Source organism: Rhinolophus hipposideros (genome assembly GCF_964194185.1).
Source record: "Rhinolophus hipposideros genome assembly, chromosome: 20".
In the NCBI taxonomy this organism is placed as follows: domain Eukaryota; kingdom Metazoa; phylum Chordata; class Mammalia; order Chiroptera; family Rhinolophidae; genus Rhinolophus; species Rhinolophus hipposideros.
In genome coordinates, this window is record NC_138066.1 from 2,934,397 (window position 1) to 2,956,905 (window position 22,509).

At 41.5% G+C, this 22,509-nt stretch overlaps 1 protein-coding gene across 3 annotated transcripts in view; it reads left to right on the forward strand.

Moving 5' to 3' along the window:
* The window catches only part of SPECC1 (sperm antigen with calponin homology and coiled-coil domains 1), a 239,140-nt gene that overhangs the window by 210,251 nt on the left and 6,380 nt on the right, over nt 1–22,509 (forward strand). For all 3 annotated transcript variants that reach the window (XM_081029667.1, XM_081029668.1, XM_081029669.1), the window contains 2 exons: nt 9,285–9,401; nt 18,176–18,235. In XM_081029667.1, coding sequence (XP_080885793.1) covers nt 9,285–9,401; nt 18,176–18,235 — 177 coding nt within the window. The remainder of the gene's footprint in view (nt 1–9,284; nt 9,402–18,175; nt 18,236–22,509) is intronic.

Below are 22,509 nucleotides of genomic sequence, written 5' to 3' on the forward strand. Positions count from 1 at the left end.
GTGAGGCAATACGTACTTCACCTCGAGTGAGTGGCCCTGCTGGTTGTGTATTTTACTGCATATGGCCCTTGGTAAAAAACGTTGAAAAAAGTTTGGACACTCCTGCAATAGAGGAAAGGAGAGGAAGAAAATTGCAGAAGAATGTTTGTCCAGAGATCTCAGCGTGGTCGGGGCCTGGGGATAGAACATGGCAAAGAATCTTTTTGGTGCCAAGCTGAGGTCTAGAGAGCAGGCCTGCTCACAGGAAGCTGTAGAAGACACGAAGTTCCCATACGGAGCCATGGCATTGCATCTTCTTTTGATGGTGTTGGCTGTGCAAGGCCAGCCCTGCTATTTGAGCAGCTGGGCAGGTGTCGTGCGGGGCAGCCTGCGGGGTCTCAGCTCCCGCTCCCCACATAAGAACGCAGGACATGGTGAGGCCAAAATGGAACACCCACGGAGCCATAGGTAGGGAAGTCAAACCAATATATTCTTGCTGGCGGCTGGGCTGGAGACACAGGAAGCAGGATCTACATAATCTGCAACCCGCCGTCCTAACAGCAGTCCGCGCTTGCCAGCCACCATCTTCTTGCTAGCCCCCATTTTTCTGCTAGCATAGCCACAGCAGTTATATTAGTGGCCAATGGCTTACGGGTTACAGCTGACGGCCAACTAGCCACAGCTGATGGGCATATCTGATCACAATTGATGGCCATTTACTACCCGAGCCAGCACCTTTCTATGTAAGGCCGAGAGCCTAGAAACTGCTTTTTGGGGCTTTGTCCCCATAGCAGGGGAAGGAGGTGGGGCACTGGCATGGGTGTGGACCCAGCTAGATGGTTCAGGAAGTGTCAGGCAGCAGGACCCTTGCAGTGAAACTAGACCCAAGTGTCACCATGCCACAGCCAGAGGCCCGCAGGGAGGAGACATCGTGGGTGGGGACTCTCTAGTGTTTGTTAAATGAAAAAGAAGGAAGCAAGAAAGATATAGCTCCAGCCACTCTTCTGATGTCAATATCCTTTTGTTTCTGTCTCTAGGGAGAGGTTGTGCAGTGTCTTCTGCCTACATATCTCTGGAGACAGAGTAGCCCTTTTGACATTAGAAAGCCCTCATCCACAAAGGATATTTCTGCTCTCTTATCCCTTGTAACTTACTCCTTTGGTCCTCACCATGTAAAGCAAAGGGTGGCCCGTCCTAGAGTTGGCCAACCATGGCCTTCTGACCTACTCTTTTCCAGGTTTTAAACCCTCAATTCCTTCAACAGGGATAAAGAGTAGGAAGAATCATTTTTAAAAAGTAAATTATTACAAATTAATCTCTAAATTTAATTCAATTCCAATTAAAATCCCAAGAGAGTTTTTTTTTTTAATTCTTGAATTTAATTAAAAATTCACATGGGAGATTTTCAGTCAAAATAGCAGAGTAGGTGTGCTCACCTCCGCTCAGGACCACATCAATTACACCTAAAGCATAGAACAGCTGTTATTGAGACTCTGAAGTCTAGCTGAACCAAAGCCCGACAACTAAGAACATACAGAAGAAGCCACCTCGAGACTGGTAGGAGGGACAGAGACTGGAAGAGGTTGTTCCCACCCCTGCATGTGACCATTAAAAATCAGGAGGCATATCTTGGCTGCAGAAGTCCCCCACCCCTGGTGGAACGAGGGGTCCCAGCCCCAGACCAGGCTCCCCAGCCCAGGGTTCCAATGCCAGGGAGAAAAGTCTCCATAACTCCTGGCTGTGAAAACCAGCAGAGATTCGGGCTGAATGAGACAGAGGGTGGCTACAGTCCTAGATGCTCCTCTTGAAGGGCCTACACATGGACTTACTTGCTGATGGACTCACTCACTCTGAGCTCCAGCACAGGGGCAGCTGCTCAGAAGGTGCCAGGGCCTTACGGGGAGGAATCGAATTGTCTGGCTTCAGGGTGAGGGCTGGAGGGGCAGCTTTCTCCCAGATGGTGGAACTGGTGGAAGCCATTGTTTCTTTCTTGAGCCCTTCCCCGATCCCAGTGTGCAGATATAGGCAGACCCCATATCTGAGTCTCCATCAAACTATTGTCTTTCATCTGCCCCACCCTGATGATTCCCTCAGATCCTACCCCATCTAACTTTTGGGCACAACCACGCTGCTTCCAGGGGCTTTTCCATATAAACGGCCTGCCTTGGCTCATGCTGTAGACTTTCCTAAAATCTGTCAAAAGTTCACAAAACCCAAACAAGCATTTGGCTTTGGTATGTCCCATACCTCTGGCTGAGCAGCCTTTGGCCAGTACTAGCAACAGCAAGACTCAGTTTTTTGCGCTGCCTCTCAAAGCATCTCCAAGCATAGCACAGGTGGTGACCATCTCTGGATTGCTTTGTGATTCATGCCAGGTGGCGCTAGGCAGGGCACAGACTGCATCTGACTTAGCCTGCAGTGGGTCCCTTCCCAGGAGGCCCCAGGGCTGGCAGCCCCAGTGGCCAGCTTCAGACTGGGCCAGAGCATCATCCAGCCACCTCTAAGGATGAGGTGGGGCAGGCACCAGAGCCCTGGTAAGCACACATTGCTCTGTAGGGTCAGCCCCTGCACCATAGCTCCTCCACTATAGTCATGGTCAGTCCTCACAACCAATCAGCCCGAGGGTCAGTCCTGATGTGCAAACAGCAACCAAGGCTCAACTACAACAGGAGGGACACACCTGGAGCACCCACCTCAGGTCACCAGGGCAACTGCACCATTAGGCCCCACAGGACACCTACTACATAAGTCCACTCTACTAAGATCCAGAGACACAGCAGCCCTACCTAATACATAGAAACAAACACAGGGCGGCAGCCAAAATGGGGAGACAAAGAAACATGTCCCAAAAAAAAGAACAGAACAGAGCTCCAGAAAAACAACTAAACAAAATGAAGATGGGTGTAAATGTCTAATGAGTATGTTGTTTTGTACACCTGAAATTAATATTATAAAAAAAAAAAAAGACTGAGACAAGTAACCTAGCAGATGTAGAGTTCCAAACACTGGTTATAAGGATGCTCAGTGCTCTCAGGACAAACTTCAACAAAGAGAAAAGAAACATGAAACACCGAATCCATGTGCAGGGAAGGGAATGTAGGCAGCATTTGTTGAAATTTCACATGAACCCACTTATATGTGTATACTCGTATGCTCTGCATTTTTTCTCACCAAATCTTCAAAGTAAGTTTGGTCTTCCCAGGACTCTTCCTACATATGCTAAACCTGAGTGAGGAATGAGCTGCTTTTATCCTCTGTGATCTTTCAATTGTTAACATTTTCCCAAAAAATAAAAAACTCGGTCTGATTCCACAGCTGTGACAATAAAGACCTATCAAGAAAAGCCCCAGAGAGGTCCTGAGAGTGAGAATGTTTAGGTCTAAGACAGCGAGTTCCTACAGAAGTAAAAAGACTGCATTTTCTAATTAGTCTCCTGCCTTCTTCCCAGAAGCTTTGCTTTTTTCTTTTTAACTTGTTTTTTTTAACTTTTACACTTAGTGCACACAGAATCAACCCCTTCATAGAAATCTAATAGAGGAACTTCGAGATTACCAGAGAAGTTGAAGAAGTGGTGGGAATGAGGTCAAACAGCTGCAGAATCCAGCTGTGTCCTTGGTGGGATTCAGCACAGGCCCCATTTCAGTGTGTGCTCTGCAGCTTCTCTCCCCAGTGGTTAATGTTTTCACCAAATGCTGGTGTTTCCAGGCAACAAAAAGCCAATGAAATTAACCCTCTAGCAGTAAATGTGGATGGTTGGGTTTTGCTTTGCTTCTGTCCCATGGTGTTAAGAGTCCTGCCTCTACATTCATCCTTATAGAGCTTTATTTGTCTACGATCTCAATCTTTCTAAAGGACTATTCTTGGATAGTCGCTAAAGTTAAGGCTTGAGCTTCCCCTGTGGAGTTAGCTTTTCAGTGTATTTACTCTTCTCACATGATTTTTGCTGCACCACAGGACAAAATTCTGTATTTTACAAAGTTTTCTTCTAAGCACTCTTAGAAACTTAACCTATTTTGGAGATGCTTGGAATGTTACCTTTTTTTCATGTCTGAGACTTCCTTTCCCGAGAATTTTATCTCACTCAGAAATATCTCTAAGGTATTTATATCCTACAGAAAGTTAAAGATACTTTTCAGTAAGTACCATTTCCCTTGGGAAAATAATCAGCACGTTTCTTTTCGTTGCACTCTTTTTCTTCCCAGTAAATCTTACAGTACATGAATTCCAAAATGTTGGCATTCTTTTTAACGGCCACAATTCAGTCTCTTAAGATGATCAGGGTCGGTCTTTCTTTTCTGCTTTCCTTCCTCCCTTCTTCCCTCTCTCCTTCCCTTCCCTTTCTTTTCCCTTCCCTTCCTTCCTTCCTTCCTTATTGACATATAACATTCAAGTGTACAGCCCAATGAATTTTCAGGAAGGTGATATGCCCATTTAATCAGCATCCAGGTCTAGAAACACAGCATTGCCAGCACCCCAGAACCCTCCTCATGCTTCCTTCTGGTTACTAACCTCCAATCAAGGATAACAGTGATTCTAATCAGTTTTATTCAGGAATAAATAACACGGAAAATAACTGAAATCTATATCCTATAGAATGTCTTGTTGGCCATTTTCTATTGTCCTCCAAGTTATTCTTTTGAGGAACCCCTAAGATTCAGCTGAATGATAACTGGAAAAAGGAGGATATTATATTAACACCCCATGGGGTGTTTGTGTTATTCTCCTTAGTCTTTGTCCTGAAGCAGAGGTTGCATCTGTGAGCACTGAGGGCTATTGGACTATTGCCCACTAGCTCAGCAAGACTCATCCCCACCCACCGCTCTAGGCCGAACCCTTCCTGATGATACCTACCAACAATAAGGCTTTTCATCTCCATCCAGGGGTTGGACCTGGGGACATTGGCTCCTGGGGTGCTTGGGATTGGCCCAGCCACCCATACCCAAGGAAGCCTTGTCTTTTTCCCTGTTACCCAGTAGTTAGTCCAGTGCATATGAGTACCTTCCTGCTGTGGTTTCCTTGACCTCTGTGTTCACTGTAGTGGGATTAGATCTCTGCACTTTTCTGGGACCCATACACCTCACCTGGATGCTTTTCTAGTCCAGGGAAGCAACCACCCAGAGCCTGGGTGGATGACACTGCCACACGGCCCAGTCTGCAGAACCTCCCAGGAAGATGGTGCTGGGCCTGCTGAAGCCACATACTCTTTAATGGTGTCCCCTACCTACTCAACGAGGCCATCCTACTACCCTTCCTAGCTCCCCCTACATCCTCTCACGTCTGCCGATAAGTGCAGCATACCATTCAGGTTATGGCAAGATGGCTCCACAGGTGAACAGTAAGTCAAGTGGTGTGGCTTTTCCAAAATGAAATGCAGGCGAGATCTGAGGAAGCCTAAGTCGGTTCTTCTCTTTTCTGTGATTCATGTGCAAAGCGTTGAGCGTTATACATTTGCACTGCCACGGCAGCTCACTCCTCACTCGCTGAAGTACACCTACCTTATGGATCCCAGGACTCCACCTCGGCGAGCAGCAGCGCCCACTCTTATAATAATGAGAGCGACAAAGCGGCCACTGAGATCTGTATGATGCTTTGCAGAGTTGGTCTTCATCACTGTATTTGAGATATTGTAAGTGTACACACGTTTTAACGGTTCTGCCAGCTATGTTGAGTTGGGAATTGTCGATACTCTTGCATTCAAATAGAATTACAGATCATTTCAAATGGCATTGAACTAGAATTGGGGTTGTTCCACTCAGAAGAAAGAAGGGTAAAGCTTTTACCTGATAGTGTGATGTTCTTAGAATGAATGTAATACTACAAATCATAGCTGTTTGCCCTCTATCTCAGCCAGTGTCAGAGCAATTCAGTCGCTGAGACATAGCAAATAGAAGTTACATGTAAGAGTATTTCCTGACTTAGATGTTGGATTTGATGACCTGAGTAAATTTGGAATTTCCATAATTCCTTTTTTTTTTTTTTTTTGAAAGACAGGACACTGCCTCCTTTTTCTTACATAGTTTTTGCATGGTTTTGCTTCTAAGGCGAGGGTCTGCATTACGGTGTGTCTCATATTCCGGGAGGCCCACAAGCTGCAGTCTGTCCTGAAGTGTCAGGCTGTCTGAAGCTCTCCCGAGTATGTAAGTCATTCTGATTGATTTTTTCAACTGTGGCTTTGTTCTCACCAGATTTTACATCCTAGAGAATAGTCTTGACCTATTAGTCAAACTTACAGATCCAAAACTGTTCTTAAATGGCATTCAGATAACTGAAATACTCAGTGCTCCTTGGGGTCTGTTTGGTCTCTTAAAATGTTTCTGAAGATTGTGCAGATGAAGGAAAATGATGTTTCCTATCATACATAGTACAAGAGATACATACATAAAATATTCTCATGTTTTAGGAAAAGAAGATTTATCAAGTATTAAAAGCTTTATGTGTAAAGTAAATTTGGAAAGGAAGAAAGGCAAGGAGGGAGGGAAAAGCGGTGGAGGGAGATAGAGAGAAAAGAAAGAAAAAAGAAGGAAGGAAGCAGAGCGAAGAGGACATGTGCTTTGCAGTCTGAAGGAACTGGGGTCTGACCCTGGCACTGAGACAAGCAACATTTCTTTTTGCTTCAGCTGTCTCATCTACAAATTATGTACAACATCATTTACTGTGTGTGGTTGTTCTGAGAATTAAATGAGAAAATGCACAGTGACAAGCATGTCATAGACACTCAACAAATGTCACCACCACCTTTACCACTGCCACCATTTTTGGAGTGTGACATTTAAGGGACTCTTATTTAAGGGACTTTCATCTTGACCACAGAGCATTTGCCTTTCTGTTTAAAATGTGGCCCATTTCTTGGAAACTGTATCACACATGTCAGCATTGCCTGTCGGGAAGGACGCTGCCTGTCAGGTCGCACCTGTCCCATTTGCGCAGATGCCTCCAGATTCACCATGAACAAAAACCTTAAACAAGTGGTTCCCGGAAATCAAGTCTGGCTTTCCTTCCACCACATTACAGGCACGGTAGAGATAGGTTTGGAGACAGCTTCTCAGAGTACCTCTGCAGGGCAAAGAAAGGAAGGAAGGGGATTTGATCTTGATAAGAGCTGTGATGCCTGATTTCCTCAGGCTGGCCTGGCCCTGCTCCTTATGTCCCCTTCACAGGGTCTGATGTCCACAACATCTGGTTTCAATGCTTGAGACTTTGTGAACTGGATGGGTTACAGCCCCCACCTGTTACTTCCTCTGCTTTTTTAACATGCAAACCTCTCCAAAAAATATAAAACCAAAGTGTTTCCCATTTTTAAAGCAGCGTCCAGGCCTTATCAGGTAGCTGTTGGACCCAAAGAGACTTTAAGAAGCCAAAAATCCAAACAGTCAGCTTACCAGGAGTCCCATCTATTGCATATTCACTCTGGAAACTGAGCCCGAGCCCCTTGCAACAGGAGCATTCTCAGACTTTTATGTAACACTGATGCTTAGCAACTCTTAAAATTTGGTGTGCTTGAGTCACGCAAACTAGAACGAAGAGACATTATTATGGTTGTGTGTTGCTTTCTGCCAGATAGCCTTCCCTGGGTAAACGTAATTGCAAAGCAAACTGGAGAACGGGGCATATTCCTGAAAGCTGGTGTTTTGGGCTAAGTTCTGTTGTCCACCAGGATCATCCTGGACTCTGGCTAGAAGACAGAAAAGGTTTGATGGAAAGGACCTTAAGCTGGGGACTGGGGTTCCTGGTGTGTCCATTTCTCAGGTGAACTACGTGTGCAAATTGCAACACCACCTCCTCTGGCCTTTACTCGGTTTCTTTACTGTAAAATGAGGCCTTTAACTTACGCCATCACTCAGAACCAAACTAATTCAAACTAATGCTGGAAATGTCTAGATAAAAAGCTCAAATGAGATTATAGGCCATTTGCTTCCAAAACCCTCAGGACACCACAGGAAACATATTGTATCATATTTCATTACACATTTCCTTCTGCGTATGTTCTTAAAAACTTCTTTACACACTTTGAGAAAAGTTCCATCTTGTCTCCCTTCCCCATTCCAGTTTAACTTCATGTCCTGCTCCACTTCATGCCTCCACTCCCTTTAAATTGCCATTGCTTCTGGTGGAAACACCCTACAGGGCAGGGAGGGTTTTAATGCGGGAGTTTTGCATTTGGCTCAGGCAGAGGGAGGTCGACAAGTCGTGAGTGTCCACTCCTGTCCAGAATGAGCCAGCTAGCTGTTTACCACCCCTCCTCACCTTCGCTGGCCTCCCGCTTTCCAGAACACGGTGTTCTGGGGAGGAAGAACACCTCGCTGCCTCCCCAGCGTGCAGTGGCTGTGAGGAGATCGCAGGCAGGAGCCCCACACTTGCCTGAATCCTCTGACCACAGCAGAAGGGCTTGGAACACAGTCCTACATGTGTGCCACTTCTGCAGTCCCCTCTCACGGACTATCTCAATACATTTAAGCAGCCGCTACCTCGGTCAGCCTGAGCATTCACGAATTCGTTGGCTTTGGAACGTGACATTTCATTTGGGAAAACCCCTGTTAGGGTGAGCACAGTCCAGGAGAAAGAAGCAGGTAGGGTACAGGTATGAGGCTCTAAAAGGTGGAGTTACACTGGAGCTACTAGGAGCCCAGGGGACCTGCCTGGGAGCGGTCAGAAACCATCATCTCTGGGCTGCCATGTAAAGTTGGAGCTGGGTTTCCTTATCACTGGTTACCAAGTAGCTGCCAGGGTCACCCCCTGTCCTGAAGGAGGAGCTCCTTTTTCTCCCGTGAAGCCCCAATACCCCTGGTGTTTGGTGTGCTAGCAGGGAGACTGGAGCACGAGGGGTTTTCTCTTGCTCAGAAGCCCTTCAAGCTGTGGGGAGAAGAGTGTACCACACAGTAGCGGGCCACGGGACCAGCCCTCTGGGGCTTTTAGATATTCTCGTTTTGTCTTGCTTGGTCCAGCTGTTGTTAAATGGGGTTGCACATGATGATGGTGAGTCTGCCTTGACCAAATAAGGCCAGGAAATGCTGGGATGTACAGAGCTACTCAGGTGGGTTAATTTGAGAATAAGATGTTTCAGAGCCTGTAATATACCAGAGGCAGACAGAAATTCCCTAGTGGCTTGAGCTCTGACACCTTTTTCTTCATGTTGTTCTATGAATGGATCTGAGCAATACCTGGTATCAGAAATAAATGTACGCAGACTTGAGTAGTTTCTTATCTTGCCTTACAGCAAACCCAGAGATGGATCCCCATCTTAACACAATCTCATTCATACTCTGTGACTGTGCAGTTTGGTGATTAATGCTGCTTTCCCCCCACAGAACATTGATATCACCAATTTCAGCAGCAGCTGGAGTGATGGTTTGGCCTTCTGTGCTCTCCTCCACACCTACCTGCCTGCTCATATCCCGTATCAGGAGCTGAACAGTCAGGAAAAAGTAAGTCCCTACCCCTCACCCTGGTTGTTATCTAGGTTATAACGTGCAGGGGTGGGGGTGTGGGGAATCCCTTATTATATGAATACATCTCACTGGGGGTGGGGTTTATATACTTGAAGTGGAAACTAGGATTTGATACCAGACACAGATAACTGCTGAGTGTAACTACATTATAGAATCCTACCCTCAGTAAATACTTCTCAGTTTCCCTTCTAGATATAGATCCATTGTTACACATTTTCCAGAGAAAGTCCTGATGGAATCTCACCTTCATGGTGTGGAGACCTTGGCCACCTTTTTTCAGTCTTTTCCAAAGAACCAACAAACTTCACCAGAGTTTCCTGCTCAAATAAGCTTGGGTAATGGTATATCATATCACATTTTTAGAGATTCACAGTGCTCATTAGCACAGTAAACATTTCAAATCCTTCATTAAAGAAACCTGTTTGACTCCATTTAAGCCAACGTATATCAGATCCACAGAACCTTTTTCTTCTAACTACCTGTAAGAAGAATTGGCAAACTTTTGCTGTTAAGGGCCAAATGGTAGACTCTGTGAGGCTGTGGGTCTCTGTCATAGCCATTCAGCTCTACCACTGGACTGCCCAAGTGGCCATAGGTGATTGGCACATGCTGTGTTCCAATAAAACATTATTTATAAAAACAGGCTGTAGGCCACATGCAGCCTCCAGGCTGTAGTTTGTCAAATACTAACCTAGAATATCCTACAAAATTGCATTCCACAGAGCGTACTTTGGAAAATGCACTCAATCACTCAACAAGTATTTCTTGCCACTCATCATGAATTTTGATTATCATACATTAAGATATAAAGTTCAAAGAATGTTTATGGCACTGATGATGAGAATAAATGAACAAAGTGATTTAATTTAGTCAGGATTCTCCAGAGAAACAGAACCAGTAGGGTGTATATGTGTGTGTGTAGAGACAGAGAGAGAGAGAGAGAGAGAGAGAGAGAGAGAGAGAGAGATATTTATATTAAGGAATTGGCTCACGCAGTTGTGGAGACTGACAAATCTAAAATTTGCAGGGAAGGTTGGCAGTTTGGAGACACAAGAAAGAGATGATGCTACAGTTGAATCTGAAGGCAGTTTGCTGCCAGAATTCCCTCTTCACGGGGAGAGATCAGTCTTATTTTAATATTAAGGACGTCAGTTGACTGGGCGAAGCCCATCCACCTTATGGTGGGTAATTTGCTCTACCCAAAGTCTACTGACTTAACCATTAATCTCATCTTAAAAATACCTTCACAGAAACATCTAGAATAATGCAATGGCCTATCCAAGCTGACATTTAAAATTAGCCATCACAGAATATTAAAATTTCAGAGCATTTTTTTGTATAGTCCTTTGTTTGTAATCTGTGAAATAAGCTGAACAGGATTATTAAACATTAAGAAAACAACAAACCAAGAAGTTCTGTTTCGAATCATATTAAGTCTGAGATGACCATGAAGTGTGCTGGTGGAACATCAGGCAAGTAGTTGGATAGCAAGTTTGGAATTCAAAAGGGAGTTCAGAACTGGAAATATATATTTGGGGGTCATCAGTGAACAGATCAACACTAATTGAACTTTTGGAAATGTTCTTTATCTGTGCTATCAAATATGGTAGCTGCTAGCTACATGGGCTAAGCACATGGAATGTGGCAATGGGACTGAAAATTTTAATTTTTAATTTTAATTTCTTTTAATTTGTATAGCCACATGCCTGCTGTATGGGACAGGACAGATGTAAATGGTATTTAAAGCCATGGGGTGCCCTGGGACTTTTGCTGAGCTGCCCCAGACTTGGTACTGGGGCAGCTCAGCAAAAATCTGGTTCACAGCATGGCGTCTTCCATGTTCCTCCAGATCCAGCACAGGCTATAACTAACTGTGGATCACTTGGTAACTCCTACCAGGTAGCTCCTACCAGCCCCGGGCCAGTAACATGCAACGGGTGACCTTAGCCTACACGAGAGACCCCCCCACAAAAAGCCCTAGAACCAAGACACCCAGTGGTCAGCTTCAGACCACAACAAAGGACCACCTGATTAGCCCCACAAAGAGCACACTGAAAGGGTGGTCTCAGCAGCCATTAAAGCCCACTGGGACAAACCCCGTTCCATTGGGTCAGCACCTGCACAGCAGCTCATAAGCTATAGTCATGGCCAATCCTCACAGCCAGTCAGTCTGAGGGTTAGTACCACTCACTCAGGTGCCAACAGCAATCAAGGCTCAACTACAACAGGAGGACACACACAACCTACACAAGGGAAATTCCTGGAGCACCTGGCTCAGGTGATCAGGAAGACTGTGCCACTGGGCCCCATAGGACCCCACTATATAAGGCCACCCGACAACACTGGGAGACATAGCAACCCTACCTAATGCATAGAAACAAATACAGAGAGGCAGCCAAAATGAGGAGACAAAGAAACATGTCCCAAATGAAAGAACAGGAGAAAGCACCACAAAAAGAACTAAACAAAATGGAAGCAAGCAATCTACTAGATACAGAGTTCAAAACACTGGTCATAAGGATGCTCGAGGAACTTAGTGAGAACTTCAACAAAGAGATAGATAGCAAGCATGAAAAAGGACACAGAAACCACAAAAAAGAAGTGAAGAATACAATAACTGAAATGAAGAATACATTACAGAGAATCAACAGTAGATCAGAGGCATCAGATGATTGAATCAGAGACTTGGAAGAGAAGGTAGCAGAAAACATCCAATCGTAACAGTAAAAAAGAAAAAGAATCCAAAAAAATGAGGATAGTTTAGGGGACCTCTGGGACAATATCAAGCATAACAACATTCACATTATAGGGGTACCAGAAGGAGAAGAGAAAAGGCAAGGGATTGAGAACCTATTTGAAGAAATAACAGCTAAAAACTTTCCGAACCTGGCGAAGGAAATAGACATACAAGTCCAAGAAATACACAGAGTCCCAAACAAGATGAACGCAAAGAGACGCACACCAAGACACATAATAATTAAAATGCCAGTTAAAAAGACAGAGAGAATCCTAATAGCAGTGAGAAAAACAACTAGTTACTTACAAGGGAGCTCCGATAAGACTGTCAGCTGATATCTCAATAGAAATTTTGCAGGCCAGAGGGGAGTGGGACAAAATATTCAAAATGATGAAAAGCAAGTACCTCTAAACCAGACTACTCTATCCAGCAAGGCTATCATTTAAAATTGAAGGAGCGATAAAGAGCTTCCCACACATGAAAAAACTAAAGGAGTTCATCACCACTAATCCAGTGTTACAAGAAGTGTTAAAGGGGCTTCTTTAAGAGGAAGAGAGGAATTAAAAAGAACACAAATAAGAATAATAAAATGACAATAACTATGTACCTATTCATAATCACTGTAAATGTAAGTGGATTAAATGTTCCAATCAAAGACACAGGGTAGCTGAATGGATAAGAAAACAAGACCCACACATATGCTGCCCACAAAAGACTCCAGATCAAAAGACACATATAGACTAAAAAAAAAAAAAGATGGAAAATGATATTTGATGCAAATGCAAACAAATAAAACTAGGGTAGCAATACTTACATCAAACAAATTAGACTTTAAAACAAAGATTTTAAGAGACAAAGAAGGACATTACATAATAATAAAGGGATCAATCCAACAAGAGGATATAGTAAATGTCTATGCACCCAACATAAAACCATCTAAATATATAAAGGAGATAGTAACAGACATAAAAGATGAGGTAGACAATAATAAAGTTATGGGGTGAGGGGGGACTTTAACACCCCATTGATACCAATGGACAGATTTTACAGACAGAAAATCAGCAAGGAAACAGCAAACTTAAATGACACACTAGACCAGATGGATTTAATTGAAATTTTTAGAGCATTTCACCCCCAAAGCAGCAGAATATACATTCTTTTCAAGCACACATGGAACATTTTTCAAGATAGACCATGTGTTAGGCCACAAAACAAGTCTCAATAAATTTAAGGAGATTGAAATCATACCAAGTGTCTTCTCCAACCACAATGGTATGAAACTAGAAATCAGTTACAAGAAAAAAAACTGAAAAATACACAAACACATGGAGGCTAAATAACATGCTATTAAATGGTGAATGGGTTAACAATAAGATCAAGGAAGAAATCAGAAGATACCTTGAGACAAATGAAAATGAAAATACAACGACCCCAAATCTGTGGGACACAGTGAAAGCAGTCCTAAGAGGGAAATTTGTAGCAATACAGGTTTACCTCAAGAAACAAGAAAAATCTCAAATAAACAATCTAACCTTCTACTTAAAGGAAACAGAAGTAGAACAGCAAACAAGGCCCAAAGTGAGTACAAAGAAGGAAATAATAAAGATCAGAGCAAAAATAAACGAAATAGTCTAAAAAATATATAAAACATCACTGAAACCAAGAGCTGGTTCTTTGAAAAGATGAACACAATTAATAAATCTTTAACCAGACTCATCAAGAAAAAGAGAGGAGCCAAATAAATAAAATCAGAAATCAAAGAGGAGAAGTGGAACTACCTCAAACTAAAAAGGTTTTGCACAGCAAAGAAAACCATCAACAAAATGAAAAGATAATCTACTGAATAGGGGAAGGTATTTGCCAATGATACATCTGATAAGGGGTTAATATCCAAAATACATAAAGAACTGATACTACAACTTAACACCAAAACAACAAACAATCCAATTTAAAAAATGGGCAGATGACTAAAGACTTTTCTCCAAAGAGGAGATACTGATGGCCAATAGACATGAAAAGATGCTCAATGTCACTAATCATCAGTGGAATGCAAATTAAAGCCACAGTGAGGTATCGCCTCACATCTGTCAGAATGGCCATCATCAATAAATCAACAAACAAAAAGTATTGGCAAGGATGTGGAGAAAAGGGAACCCTCGTGCACTATTGGTGGGATTGCAAATTGGTTCAGCCACTATGGAAAACAGTATGGAGGGTCCTCAAAAGTTTAAAAATAGAACTACCTTAAGTCCTAACAATTCCACTTCTGGGTATTTATCTGAAGAAATCCAAAACACTAATTTGAAGAGATATATGCATCTGTATGAAGTGCCCATCAACAAATGATTAGATAAAAAAAAAAAGAAGTGGTACATATATACAATGGAATAGTACTCTGCTTTAAAAAAGAATGAAATCTTACCATTTGCGACAACATGAGTGGACCTAGAGGGTGTTATGCTAATTAAGTGAAAGAAGGCATACTAAAAAAGATAATTACCATATGATCTCACTTAAATGTAGAATCTAAAGAACAAACTAAAGGAACAAACAAAACAGAAACAGACTCAGATACAGAGAACAAACTGATGGTTGCCAGATGGTTAGAGGTTTGGGGGTCTGGGTGAAAAAAGGTGAAAGGATTAAGAAGTACAAGTTGTTCGTTACAAAATAGTCACGAGGATGTAAAGTATAGCAACAAGAATATAGTTAATATTGTAATAACTGTGGTGTCAGGTGGGTACTAGACTAATCGGCGGGATCACTTCTTAAATTATATAAATGTCTAACTACTATGCTGTACACCTGAGACTAAGATAATATTGAATGTCAACTGTAATTGAATTTTTTAATATTCATTTGTAAAAAAACAAATATAACAAACGATGCCCCTGTGGCTCTAATATAGGAAATTACAAGGGTTTTACGGGCTCTGTGCCAGGAACAGTGGACAAAGACCAAATATTGTTTCTTACTATTAATAGCAATATCACAGAGGTATAAAGACCATGGAACAAGCCTTGAGGACTCCAATGCTTGTTCAGGTAGAAGAGGATGACTCAACAAAGGGAGCCAGGAAGGAGCAGCAAGGGAGAGGAGACAAGCCGGGGTTGGGGGGGAGTGTGGCATGAGGTCCACACAGCCTGTGCATTGTGCCCTCACAGGCAAAGCTCACGTCCTGCAGTGACCTGCGGCATCCCTTTCCTTCCCAACCTCTTCGTTTTTCTGTCTCTGTCTTTTCCATGTGACATTACAAAGAAAATTGAGTAAATAGTGGGCATAAAACAATTCAAAATAATCAGAAGACCTTACTAAAACTCTAGTAAGTGTAAGTGTACACACACTGTCTAAAACAGGTGTCTTCCTCAAAGTGTGAAATGTTTGCTGTCATGCAAACACATGTCAGCTCTTTGTCCTCGACTCAATAAGGATCTGTGGTAAATTGAGCCTAAAAGTGTTTGCTTTCACACTTTGAATTCATGAGCACACTTCCTGGTGACTGAACCTGTATTGTCTGGCTCCGGATGCCCGGTGATTCCCGCGCACGCACAGCCAGGTGCCCGGTACCTTCTGCACAATGAAAATGTTCAGGAAAACAGACGTCACAATTTACTCACTTTCCATTATCCTTATGGTACAGCGCCCATATTTTCCACATGTAGGGTTGAAATTCTTCTTTGTGATCTGTAATACTGTCATCAGGGAGCACATAGTCAGATTGTGATAGACTGCAGGTCTGCGAGGAGATGAAGGAGTCAGCTCCAGAAGCTGGAATTTTCATCTTAAGGTCTGTGTGGCTTCACAGCTTCCTTGTCCAAGCTAGAGGTGGATCTGTGTCCTAGAGCCCAGGACTCTTGTTTGCTGGTTACCGCCTGCCCACCACTCTCTAAAGGAACATCTGGCTTCCTGCTTTCCAAATACCCCCACGTAGATACACTGTGGGTGAAGTGACAGTTTTCACCACTACCCGGTGTGTGACAAGCATGCTCCAGTTTGCTTGGTCAGTTTGGTGAGAGAAACCCGTACGTATTACAGTTATTGATGAGGGTTTTCCAAATGACATGTCAACACAGGCAAATCCAGTCAACACAGTATAACACTGAGCACGTGTGAGAGTAGAGTCAGCATGGGGCTGATCTGCCTCAAGGAGACACAGGGATAAAAGCAGGGAGGGTTTTCTTAAAAGAGGCATCTTTGAAGCTGTGTTTCAAAGGGAACAAGGTAATTTGAATGAACCGTACATCATTCAGATGAGCGAAGTCCAGCCCTAACCTAGAGCCTTGTTCTGGTGAGCTCTCAGTGTTGGGTGGTTTTGGGGGGTTTGAATGTACACATACATCAAAAAGGGCACCAAGAGAGGCCTGTGTTTGTAAAAATCTACTAAAAATTAAAATCTAAAAATCGTATGATATTGCCGTTGATAGCCCAGAAAGTTCAGAAATCATGAGCTGTTCCTACCTAGATGGACATAATTAAAGCAAGTGAGTTTGACGTCTGTATTAAGTAGGGAATGTCTTCCTCTAAGACATCAGAGATACACAAACACGGGGTGCGAGTTACCGTCAATGGAAGGTTTGGCCATTTTTTCGATAAAAAGCGTATTCACCTGTCATTCTGTGACACTTCCACTTACGCTAAACAGATTCAGATGATAGAATGAAGTGTGCATATGTCGGTGTTTGAAATGAAATACTAATGTGAGAGAAACTCTGGACTTGGGATTCTTTCTCTCATCGGTTTCAGGTAGATTCCCTTCTAGCCCAGCCTGTGGTAGTGTTCGTCCGTGGGTTGAGGACTTTCACCGTCCGGGAACCAGAAGGTTCCCGGCCTGCAGTTGCCCCCCAGCCAGGGCACAGACTGAAGCAGGGCTTCCTTCTCACCCTGGCCTGGCCTCTGCGGGCACAGCTGCAGGTGCAGGACAGTGACGCCCTTCTGCCCTCAGCACAACTCTATTTTGCTCCCCAGGAGTGGTGTCTTCTCACAGTGACTGTGACAGTGAGAAAGAATTAGGATGATGGTGCTGGACACTGTTGTCCTGCTGCTGCCAAAGTGAATAAAACTCATTTTTATGAACCAAAACCACCTGTCTTTCTATAACATTCCATGCATACTGTACACTAGTTCAATTTTGAGACAGTTTTTCTGTATAAACCCTTCCTCGTTTGTTGAGTATCTGCTTAGAAAACACCAGCAGTGGCATTAGAATCAGGCTAGAGGGTCTTGGGGAATGCTGTATAACACCTTGGGTTTCGAAATGCCTTTTCCTTAGACCTTACTAATAATCAAAGAATACAAATTAAAACAAAATATTATTTTTAGCCTGTCACATTTGGCAGAGACTTTTGAAAATCATAATATTCTAAGCAGGTAAGGGTATGTCCATGAAACAAGAAATAGAGATATAAGTATATTATTTAAAGTCACAAACATAACTAATAAAATAACTAAAATTAACCATATAGCTATAAGGAAGAGGAGAGAGAAGTGCATGATACCTGAGTCCTCATTTATTCTGGAAGGAAATTAGTAGGAAATGGTTTAGAAATCAAGAAATAGTAGCATGAGTATATTACAGAGATACGGTTGTAATCAGCAGAAGAACTAAAGAGAGAAAATAAAAGCGGTTCTCTCAAGGAGCCAGGATTGGGGGGAGGGACAATTTTCTCATTTGATTCTTTTTAACTGTGCACATATTACTTTGATAATTTTTTGATGTATCACTATCATTAAACAAACAACTTAATGCACAACAGAAGTGTGTGTCATAAATCTTGGCAAAGTAAAAATAACCAAACTAACCAAAAATTGATAGTAAGGAGTCAATCAATAATTTCATTTTTAGGACAATTGTAACTGTTAATCTTTTCCTTAAACTGAGACCGTCGTTTGCATATTTGACTTAAAATTTTAGGTGTTTTATAGATTAATATGGGAGTGTCAATTGGTTTTCTTTCCTAGCAAAAGCTATATATTTTTAGTTGATAATTTTAGTCTCTTTGTCTTTTTAACTTAGAAAAGGAATCTCTTGTTGGCATTTGAAGCAGCCGAAAGTGTAGGCATCAAACCCAGCCTGGTAAGTATCCTGTTTTGTATCTTTGTCATACTTTAGTCTAATTATATGAGAAAAAACTTTATGCCATTTTCTTTATACCATAACAATTTATTACAGAACATAGAAATCCATTTGCTGACGATTTGTTACTCATGACCCCTAATATAAAATTATCCAATTGGTCTGACCACATGACTTGGAGTTTTTTTCCAAATAAGACTCATTGTGGATATATCTCAGTTCTGGAACCACAGTGGACTGATTTATCATTAAAGCCTTCCTGTTTAAGTCACCTAGAAGTCTGAATAAAATGTAATTTTTAAAATGTCAATACATAGCTGAGCTCTAAAGAAAGACTGGGAAATAACCAGATGCCAGAAATTAAAAGAGAAATAAAAACCAGAGCCGTGTGGCATGAGCCAAGGCTGTGGCAATCCCCAGGGGTGGGTCTGGGGGTAATGGTAGAGGTCTCATAATAATGGGTAGCAAATGGGTATTATTTAATGCACACAGGAACAAGAGACAAAGCCTTGAGCTCCCATAAACAGAGCATTAGTACTGAGCACAAAACCAGGGCTCACAAAATTCTACTCTTCTTGGTGAAAGAGGATTAAAAAAAAACTCCACCTGCCAGTCCAGGGACGTGATAAGGAAGTTTGGTCCCTCCTCAGATTTTTTGAGGCCAAAAAAGGGGGGATATCTCCTGTAAGTAATGAAAATGGCCAGATGAAGTTTGGAGTTCAAATTTGTAATACCTGTGTTGCAAGAAGCCCCTATACTGTCTCTGGTGCAGGAAGCTCTGTAGCTAGTAGTACAATGGCTGCTGAAAATATGCTCACAAGCCAAAAGTAAAAAACACTAAAAAAATGATCTGTTTGAGCTTGTCAGCAGATACAACAAACAAGAGAATCATCTGTCAGAACTTGAGATAATAAACAACAATAAGAGACTACAAAAGACTATGTTTAAACATATTAAAGAGATAAAAGCAATAGAAGTAATAAGGAAGGAACATGTTATTTTTAAAAATGGGGAAAAAATCAAGTAAAACTGCTAGAAAGTAAAACTTGGAATTGAAAACACCAGTTGGGTTGAAAAAATGATTAGATGCAGAAGAAGAGAGAACTACTAAACTGGAAAATAGATGTAAGGAAATTACCCAGAATATAAAAGAGAAACATTTAAAAATGAAAGATATAACAGACAGTTTAATTAGTAAACACATATTCAACTTCAAGAAATGGAAAACCCAACTAACAATTGTTTAAACCATAAACATGTTGTTTTTTTAAAACAAGAGATCCAGAAGTAGTTTCAGAAGTACTTTCAGTTTCACTGCTCAATGTTGTAATCAAAAACCCTAGAGTGTTTCTCCTCTATACTGCACCATTTTAATCTTCACTACTTGGCTACTTGTTCTTCTATGGGCAAATGTGGCTGCCAAGCTCCAAATACCACTTTCATCTGCAGGTCAGGAAGGAGGTGGAAGGGATAGAGCAAGTGCCTCACATCTTTCTCCTTTAAAAAGGAAATCAATACTTTCCAGATTCCCTCCACCTCATTGGGACTACTCTGTTTTATGGCCACCCTAGCTGCAATGGAATTTGAGAAAGTGAGCATGTGACATTTTCAGCCTTTTTAGTAGGAAGCCTGCTAGGGAGAAAGAGGTTGGGAATGACTGTTGGGTTAACCAACTGATAATATTTATCACAGAGCTTAGGAGCTTACGAGCAATGAAAGATAAAATCAGACAATGACTGTCCCATGTCAAGTGGTAATTCTAAAATAAGACAAAAAGAATGGGAGAGAGACAATATTTGAAGAAATGGCACCTGAAATTTTTCCAGAATGATGAAAAACCAAAGATTCCTAATTATTCCCAAGCAGGACAAATAAAGCAAAATATTCATTCAGACCAATCATAACAAAACTGCAGAAAAACAAAGTAAAGACAGATAATCTACAAATAATTTCTATTTACCAATAATTAAAAAAAAAAAAGACAACCTAGTAGGAAATTGTCAAAGTCTAGAATAGGCAACTCACAAATGGCCAGTGAACGTTTAAAAAGATGTTTGGTCTTATTAATGATCAAGAAAATCTAAGTTGAAATAACAGTGACATTCTCTTCCATAACCCTTAGAGGATGTAGGGAATCTGAGAAATGAAAAAGTGAAAGTATAGCTATCATAGAAATTTTAGTACTGTGAACAGTGTTACGCCAACATGTTTGAAACAGAATGGACAGTTTTCTGAAGAAATACAAATTCATTTCTTCAAATAGTAAATGTAAATATTTTTTCAAAACTTACTCAAAAATAAATAGAACTTTAACCATAAAAGAAGTTGAAGTCATTGTTTAAAATGTAGTCACCCACACAAACATACAAACGAAAGATCCAGTAAGCACAAATTCTACTAAACCCGTAAGAAACAGATATTCCTATCATGTATATATGAGTCTAGAGAATTTAAAAAGTGATGAGGGGACTTACTTACACCTCTGGCCAGGGTGGAGTAACAGGAACCTGATTTATCTTCCCTTCTGAAACACTCAACAACTAGCAAGTAACAACAGATAATTTATGTAAGGAATCAAAGATACAATGAGAACTTGTTAGAAGATTATATTATATACAAGAATACATTTTTCTTTTTGTGTTATAGTTAATATTTGCTTCTTTTTAACTTAACATTTTTTTCTAATTTTCATCTAACGTACTTTGGAAGTTGGGAAAGCTTGGAAGCAAATGAGATCATCTTGTTGACCTAATTGTCAGAGCCAGCGATTTCATTTGTACAGATGTCTGTGAGGAACTACTGACAAACATAATAATTAATCTCAAAAGCATTTAGGAATGTTTGTGAGCAAGCATTTAACCAGTTTATGCCATCAACAAAGTATGAACTTCCTGTTTTATTAAATTTGCTTTTCAATATCTTGGTGTGGATTGAAAAATAATATATTTAATTACACATGATACTTTTAAAATATGTCCAATCAGAATTGGCAGCAGTAATAATCCCAAGTTTTTGATCAAATTCTATTGTTAAGTTAGTCAGGGAAAATATTCACTTGTATGTGTATATTCAAGTAAATATAGGTTTCTGGGTGTAACATATTAGCAAGAATGATACTTTTAAAAAGTGAAAGCTCTACAGTGTTCTGCAAATTTTAGCAATCATTCCTCTTCAGCTACAGTGTAGTTTTAGCCTGCCATATGACACCTGTGAGCAACTCCTCATAGAAAGAATAGGTGGGAGAGGATATGTGACATCATTGTTATTACTGTAAAAACAGCCAGAATGTGTGTCCTCCAAGAGTTGATGTGTTTGTATCCTGGTGAGGGGGACACTCCCACCATGGGTCATATAGTCTGTGCAGGTGTCACTTACTGAGTAAGCCAGTGTGTGCACCAGAACAGTTACCGTGTTTCCCCGAAAATAAGACCTAGCTGGACCATCAGCTCTAATGAGTCTTTTGGAGCAAAAATTAATAAAAGACCTGGTCTTATTTTAGTATAAGACTGGGTATAATATAATATAATATAATATAATATAATATAATATAATATATAATATACTGTGTCTTATATTAATTTTTGCTCCAAAAGACGCATTAGAGCTGATGGTCCGGCTAGGTCTTATTTTCGGGGAACACGGTACCACACACACAGGTTAGGTTCTTCAGGTCACCTGTGGAGGGAGGTGATTACAAATCAGGATTTTATGAGGATATGGAAATGACTTCTTAGGCATAACTGAGCCTACGCTGTAGTATAAACTTTATAAAGGATACTTAAAGAGCTAATTCAAGTGTTTCATGTTTACTATATGCTGGGCATTATCCGTGTATTGACTCATTGGGCCCTCCCAGAAGTCCTGTGAGGTAGACGCTCCTTATATGTGGGTTAGTACGACACATGCAATTCAATGAAAGATGATATGGCTGATGAGTAGCAAAGGCAGGAGTCCAGGCAGGTGGGGTGACTCCAAAGCCGGTGTCTTAGCTTCTCAGTGACCCTATATCCAGGACAGCTGAGCCACCTCTGGACTCTTAGAGCACAATTTATTCACATTACACACACACACACACACACACACACACACACGCTCATACTCAAATATGACATGCTGTGTGTTGTTGTAATTTATCTCATTACAGGGTTTATCTCCATCTCCCCTCGCCCCAAGACTGTGAGCTCTCAAGGGCAAGAAAACTCTCTTTTTTTCAATTTTTCCCCCTGTGATAAAATACAAATAACATGATCCAAGTGTCTGTTTCTTGGCCAATA